The following is a 7327-nucleotide window of genomic DNA, read 5'->3' on the forward strand; positions in this document are numbered from 1 at the left end:
CTGTTGATCAATGGCGGCCACTGGGGCAGTTATGTCTGCTTTCTTCTCTGTTTTTGCATGAAGCGGTTCAGAAATTTGTCTATGGAAGGTGTAGGTCTTGCTCTTCGGAGTGTCATTGCCCGGGTTAAAGCTGCGACGGCTAAGCGGTCAAGTGTAAGTGCAGAAGTTAGAATTAAATTCAAAATAATACCACTTCACTTGAACCCTAAATCTGCCTAAATACGTTTTTTAACTGTTTTTGAACTTTTTATTGCTTCCATCACTTGTTATACAATATAACTGATTAAAATGTTTTTCAGTAGCAAGGGTTAAAATCAAAAGTTACCAGGAGTCTGTAGAAAAGCAGAAATGCTTGAAGTAACACACCTCTTTCGACAGCCATTACATAAGCTTATAAACCCCTGCATAACTAAGTTGACTGCTTAGTGTTTGACAAATTATTCAATATGTCTAAGCTTATAAGAAAGTCAGAATGGTTCAATCGAGAAAATACGAATAAGCTCTCTCACTTTGCAAACTGTCATTGGTCATATTGATTTTAGGATCTTCCTAAAACCACCCCTCGTCTTGTTGCTGTCAGCAAGTTAAAGCCAGCAGATTGCATAATTGAAGCTTATGAGCATGGTCAACGACATTTTGGAGAAAACTATGTGAGTGAGTTTTTTTTGTCAAGTACTGGCAGCTTAAGCCACCACACTAATGTGTTTTTGAAATGACATGTTTCCAATGATGTGCTTTTGTATGACGTCAAAAGCTTTGCATTCATGTTATAATTTTGCTTTATTTTACCCATCCACACTAAAATGCTAAAAACTGCTGGTATGCCACTCTGGACAGCATTTTGAAATGTACGTAAGTAACTTTTTGATGAAAATGATGAGTGTGGATGATAGGCAAAAACTCATCAAAAGTTTGTGTTTTAAAATTTAATTGGATTCGTTCAGACTGGGCCTTATAGTCAGTTTATTTACAAATAATTTTTATTATAATCACCCACAATTGGAACCTGATCAATACAAACAGATATGTGGACAGATCTAATAGTATTCCAGTATTGTTTCTCCAGAATTCAGGTTCTGCACTCTAACTGGTTGCTTGACAATAAGCATTGTTAAAAGTAAACTTTGACAATCAAGATACTCAACATAATTTTCATCATGCAGCATACTTTTTTTTCCTAAGGGGGTGTCTATTTGATTGATAAACAAATTGTAGGTGAAGGTAGATTTAAGTATTACTGTGTTTACTTAATCATTTACACAGGTTCAAGAACTGATTGAGAAGTCAAATAATCCAAAGGTTTGCTATAAATGTTTTAGCTTCAAAGTTTATGACAATCAAAATTAAACTATCCTGCTTCGGGGTTTTGGATAGTTGTGGAGCTGTGTGAAAATGGCAAGTGAAAACAAATGGATGGGTTTGGAGCAACAGGATGAAAGGGATTGGCATGAAGAATTATAAGGGGGCCAGGTGTTTGGTTAGTTCTGAGCAGCACAAAAAAAACATTGGGCAAAAAAGGGGAGGGTTGTTGAACCACATGAACTTGGAACTTGGATTAGTGTGTAGAATGGTGATTGGATTCTTGAATTCAAGATGTTTGGTTAGTTCTAGAGCAGTGTCAAAGGACAAGTGAAAAAAAGGGAAAGGGTGTGGTGCAAGAAGGCAAGAGAATATCTTTCTGTCATTCTCTTGCCACAAAATCACTTACCCTTTTCTGCTTGCCATTCTTGATGCTGTTGCATTTCCTGAAATCAAGTTTCGTTCCCAATTTTTGAGTGCATACTATTATTTTTTTATGCTGGATTCCTAGACAAGTTTTTCATCAAGCCATGATTTAATGATCAAGTATGGAAATTATGTTGAATTTAATTTCCACTGATTAATTCATTACTTTGTAATTGAAAGGAACGTTTGACTGATACCGAATTTGTAAGATCCATTTTTATGTGAAATACATTCAATGACTTATAGGATTACTTGTGATTTATTTTTTGTAATGAATTACTTATTTCAGATTCAGGAACTTAAGGACATACGATGGCATTTCATTGGTCATTTACAGAGTAACAAATGCAACAATATTGTTGGTAGGAACTGAATAACATTATTGTTTCTGGCTGCAGTTCTAATACCAATTCTAACTTAGAGTTGATAATTTTTATCTTACTTATGCCCACAGGTGTCCCTAACCTTTTCATGATAGAGACTGTGGACAGTGCAAAGCTTGCAACCACACTCAACTCCTCCTGGGAAAAACAAAACAAAACCAAGCCCCTTAATGTGATGGTTCAAGTGAACACAAGCAAGGAAGAAAGTTAGTGTTCCCTCTCAAGATGAGACATTGGGTTTTCCAAAATTATCTTTCTTTTCTACAGTTGTTCTGCAGATTTTAGTATACTGTGTGTACAATGAGAAATGTGATTGGTATGAAAACAGAGAAGTTCCAAAGTGCATTATGCAAAGAAAGTCAAGTCTTACACCCTGCGATAGTGGTTTTAACAGCTGGGCTAGTGCATTCAAATCTTCACTTGTCTGATGGGCACTTAAGATACAATTTGAGGAAATTGCAGAATTAAAGAACTTATGTACAGAAGATAGGGTGGTGAAAATGACTGTTTGGCTGGTACATGATAGTTACTGCTTGTTGAAAAACTGATTTTTTTTGCATGATGCAGTGATTAATTGATTTTATTGTTGGCTGCTAGAACTCTCCAAAACACCACTCAACCATCCCACTTCTAATGATGATAACTTTGGTATGCTTAATAAGACAGACAATGAAACATCATGGCATACAAATCTAAAGAATTAGATGTACAATCATACAGTTACATGTACACGTGTTTAATGATTAAAACAATGTTACTAGCAAGTCTAGAGGCCACTATCGCCAGCCCTTTCATATATGTAGGTGCTTTAAAGAAGAGGGTGGGAGGAAGGGAGGGCTGAAAGGACCTTTGTAAGAAGGTGTGATGGGTGTGGGGAAAAAAATCAGTTACTGATTGCTTAAAATCAATTCTTTTTTTATATTGGGTACATTTCTCGTCTGGCCAGCTTGGTTCATAAGCAAGATCTACTATAAATAAATGTGTTGCAGTGTGTATAGAAACTCTACAGATTTCAATTGACATTTGATTGCTTGTTATTATATATCTTATATTTCCACTGATTTTGTTTTTTTGCAGGTAAGAGTGGATGTTCAAGTGATCATTGTGTAGAGCTTGTGGAACACATTATCTCGCACTGTCCTCATTTAAAGTTTTCAGGACTAATGACTATTGGTGAAATGAATTACGACTGGAGTCAAGGGGCAAATCCTGATTTTATTGTAAGCACAAAGTTGTTCTTTAGATTAATGAATTGTTGGGCCATTATTGTTATTTTAATATTGAACTGTTGTACAAAGTGCTGTTTCATGTACTTTCCACACAAAAAAGAGTAAGGATTGCCATTCATCATCAGCACATTTGGACCCTGGATTAAACATTCTACTCTGGAATGTAGCCAAGTTCCTGTTCTTAGCCAAAACACTTTACTCTGACTTATAGTGCTTTTTCTAACCCGGAGTATAAAAGGGGCAGGGCTTGAAAAAAAAACTTGAATTCCAGCGTGCCGTTGGGACAAGTACATGTAGCTCTCAAGTTTTGGTTGCCCTGGGCAAGTCTTAGTTTGTTCTTTTAATGCTTTAGTTGGCAGATAACTTGACTGATCCCTTGCCCATTATGCAAGTGAGAATGTAAGTTACTTGCAATTGCACAGTAATTGCAAGTAACTTTTGTCCCAGATGACTGCACGGCACCTTTCTTGAGTCCAGAGGGTGCCAACAACTTAAAGGTCAACCTGGTAAAATGCTGAGGTTAGCCTAGTAGCCTGCAAATATGTACAACCTTAAGAATGAGTATATTCAATACTTCTGGATGCTTCATGCTACAGAAACTGAGATAAACTCTTCTAGCCTTCTGTGCAGGTGTTCTTGCTGGTTGAGAACACTGGATATTTCTGTTCACCTATCAATAAGCCATCGCAAAGCTGTTAAAAAAACAAATAAATGGTTCATGTTGGGATGAAAGAACAAGAATATAGAGGGGGTGAGGCAATATTTTCTCTTCCCCTCCTCCTTCCCTGTCACTTTTCATTCAACCTTACTCCTGCTTCTCAGAACACATTTTTTTTCTCTCTCCAACCCTCCCCTATTGGTGCTAACCAGAAATGCACCTGTATTACAGGCTAAAACTCTGGTGGCGTCAGGTACTCAAGCCCCAATTAAGTTTACAGACGAGGGCAGCTGTTTTGTTAGTTCTCAACAAGTGATCTTAAAAAAAGTGTAAATCTACGATACATGTAAACCTGTGTTGTAACTTTAGTGTTCTTATTTTCTTTTCAGTGTTTAGTGGAATGCCGGAAAAACGTTTGTGAAAAACTAGGTCTTAGTCCAGAAGATGTAGAATTGAGCATGGGAATGTCAAATGATTTTGACAAAGCGGTAAGTGTATTGTTTGAAGGCTGTGTCCAGTCAGTTGAGTGACATCTTAAGGCATGTTACGGATAGTTGCAATTCTGTTTAACTGGTATTATTGGTATTTCAACATAAGGGCACATGAATGAAGTATATTTGTTTCAAGAGAGTCACTTGACTGTATCTGCAAACAGTCTTTTACCTGCTGAAGGAAGTTATAACTTTATTTTTTGTGGGCACGGGATAGAGACAAAAATCTGAGTCCCCGACAGACTGGAGCCCATGATCTTCCACACACTGGTGTGGTCAATGCTCTAAGCACTGAGATACAGGGAGACTCATGGCAAGCTGGAGCGAAAGCATGTCATGTTGTATGTGTTATTGAGTGCCAACTGTTCCAAAGAGGTTGGACAAACACTTGCTGTCAAAGAAGAAGTATTGTCAATTATCATTATCAATCAACACTAGAATGGTTTTTGATTGACTGTTCTCAAACTCATTAATAATTCATCAAGTTACAAAAGAAAATCAGAAGGTTACCATGAAGGAGGTTTGGATACTCGGGCTTAATTAGTACAGATTTTGACGAGTTTACTTCTCTGTTTACTCCTTAGTTTTTGTTTGGGCTGAGAAGATATATCAAACACTCGGGATAGTGTTTCATCGGCCATCCAAACAGCTCGAATTTCGTCAAAAATACTTCGCTGTGCGTCGTATTTTCAACTCTCTTCTCGATGGTTGAATATCCCGATGAAACACTGTCTTTCGTCTTTGATATATTACTTGAACATAAATAATAAAAATGTATTTTTTGGTCTTGCTTTTTCTGCTTGGGCTCTCTACATCATCATAATAATAAAAGATGGTTTCTAAAAACGAACTCCTGTATAAACATGCTCTAATTGTTCAGAAGTGTGAACAAACTAGTTTTTCACACTTGGCACTGGCTTCAGGATTTCTCTCTGAACTTACATTGGTTGTTAACGTTATACAAGTTCTTGTGATTGGCCATTTGTGTTGGATCATCTCTGATCATGTCTGGCCTTTCCTTCGTACTCCCTTAACTGTCCCCCAGTTCTAAACAACGCATGTTTCTTTTTTGGTAGATTTTAATGGGCAGTACAAATGTACGAGTAGGCAGTACCATATTTGGTGCAAGGCAACCTAAACAGCCAAGCAATGCCTCCACAGTGCAGGGAGCTACTCAGCCTACCCCCCAGGAACCAAAATCGACACCTGATGTATCACAACTCAACATTAGCGAGGATATGTTACAAAACTTGAACATAGACAATGAAGTCAAAACCAAAAGATGTACACATTCTGCGCACAGCAATGCAACATAGCGATAGAAATTATTTTGTGGAATTTGCTGGCGTTGATACCAGGGGTTCTGCTATAAACTGCAGCCAGGTCGTGCGACACTTCAACTCAAAGTCTACCATACTCTGCTCCTTTAGAATCATTTTTACCAGTGATTTTTTTTTTAAGGGCACAATGGTAAAAGTAAAAGAAAGCGAAGGACATAAAAATAATTACAATGCGTAACAAAATTGAAAGTAGCAGTAGTAATAATAAATCGTTATTGATAAGTCACAAAACTAAATGTGAATCTGAGGATGCTAAGTTTTAGATTGTGATTTAAAATCTAAAGATCATTCTTTGCTTAACACAGGGTTCGTATGGGTCCTGGAAAACCTGAAAAGTCCTGGAGTTTTGTTGTGGTGTTTTCCAGGATTGGAAAGCCCTGGAAAAAGGCTTCTGGTCCTGCATAGGTCTGGAAATCTATTGAAATTTACCAAATTCTCAGACCAAAGAAAATTATCTGAACTAACATTACAAGAATTGAATGGCAGACAGTAAGGGCAATTAATAGTGGGAGTGAAAGGGATTTATGTTAATAGTTTTTAAAATTATTAACAGAAATTTGAAAACGCAACAATCACCGGTCGTTTTGGATTTGTTTGAGCAAAACGCAGACAGGGAAATTACGTGATTATCGTAAGGTCTTTGTTTTGGTAGAGCTCCGTTTTTAAAATGTTTTCTACCCATACTAAAACGCAAAGCCGGCGTTTTCGAACTCCGTTTTAAAGAGCGTTTTTGAAAAGCTCCGTTTTCGTGACGGATTAGTGTGGACGGTAGGCCTAACCGTTGAAATAACGCTGCGTTTTCAAATTTCTCCGGCGTAGTGTGGACGGGGTTTAAAATTGCTGTGTATTTTAATGGAGAGTGTATTTTGACTGGCCTTGCTTGCCAAAATACAGGCCAACTCGTTTCATATACAGATATTAAATGTCTAATAAGATAGTGCATTTTTTGACATGCGTTCTTATCGCATCAGTCACAATTGCAGTCGATAACAAAACCGCGACAAGGTCTTTTCAGTTTATGGATTATGAACTTCTTTCACTCAGGGAACAGTTCCAAATGTGTAAAAGTACCAGCAGATAATATAAGCTTTCGAACAGAGGAAGCCCTAAGAAGGTGTGAATCCACTTAGTCATGTTATGTAGCTTGCATGACGCAAGGGAAAGTTTTTGGGGAACTGATTCCTGATTCTATCTTTCTCTGAATGCGGTATCGATCATTTCTATCTTCTATTGTACTTAGCTTGAAACGTAACGCTAGCACAAGACCGTACACGACACGATGTCACTGTTTTATACTCCGTCAATAATACATCTAACTTTGGATACAATATCTGATAATATCACAAACCATATGCAGAATTATCTTCCCAGACACAATAGTCTTCGATTTGATAGGTACAGTATTATTGAAAATTTAGTACAAAGCTTCTGAAACTTTTATATACCTCATACTTGATATGTTACTCTTGGTTTTCTCGTACGTGAGCGCATTCTGTTTTGA

At 37.2% G+C, this 7327-nt stretch overlaps 1 protein-coding gene and 1 long non-coding RNA gene across 2 annotated transcripts; one reads left to right on the plus strand and one right to left on the minus strand.

The window, feature by feature from the left end:
- Window position 1: 1 nt before the first annotated feature.
- On the plus strand, window positions 2-6768 carry LOC110061355 (pyridoxal phosphate homeostasis protein-like). Its single transcript, XM_089290793.1, has 8 exons — window positions 2-153; window positions 543-650; window positions 1264-1299; window positions 2015-2087; window positions 2180-2314; window positions 3186-3328; window positions 4385-4483; window positions 5563-6768. The coding sequence occupies exons 1-8, from the start codon at window positions 58-60 to the stop codon at window positions 5800-5802; spliced, it is 930 nt and encodes a 309-aa protein (XP_089146919.1). The 5' UTR covers window positions 2-57; the 3' UTR covers window positions 5803-6768.
- On the minus strand, window positions 3288-7323 carry LOC149118167 (uncharacterized). The gene is made up of 2 exons (XR_016207635.1): window positions 7272-7323; window positions 3288-4029 (listed from the first exon to the last, which is right to left on the minus strand). It is a non-coding gene; the product is annotated as an uncharacterized LOC149118167 (long non-coding RNA).
- Between the last annotated feature and the right edge of the window lie 4 nt (window positions 7324-7327).

Source organism: Orbicella faveolata, unplaced genomic scaffold, assembly GCF_042242905.1.
Source record: "Orbicella faveolata isolate gen_17 unplaced genomic scaffold, um_ofav_v1 contig_1, whole genome shotgun sequence".
In the NCBI taxonomy this organism is placed as follows: Eukaryota; Metazoa; Cnidaria; class Anthozoa; order Scleractinia; family Merulinidae; genus Orbicella; species Orbicella faveolata.

Excerpts from the sequence above, each read along its gene's own strand:
- LOC110061355 (XM_089290793.1), top strand. The coding sequence starts at position 58 with ATGAAGCGGTTCAGAAATTTGTCTATGGAAGGTGTAGGTCTTGCTCTT. Across the intron at positions 154-542 it reads CGACGGCTAAGCGGTCAAGT|GATCTTCCTAAAACCACCCC; the intron begins GTAAGTGCAGAA and ends TATTGATTTTAG. Across the intron at positions 1,300-2,014 it reads AGAAGTCAAATAATCCAAAG|ATTCAGGAACTTAAGGACAT; the intron begins GTTTGCTATAAA and ends TACTTATTTCAG.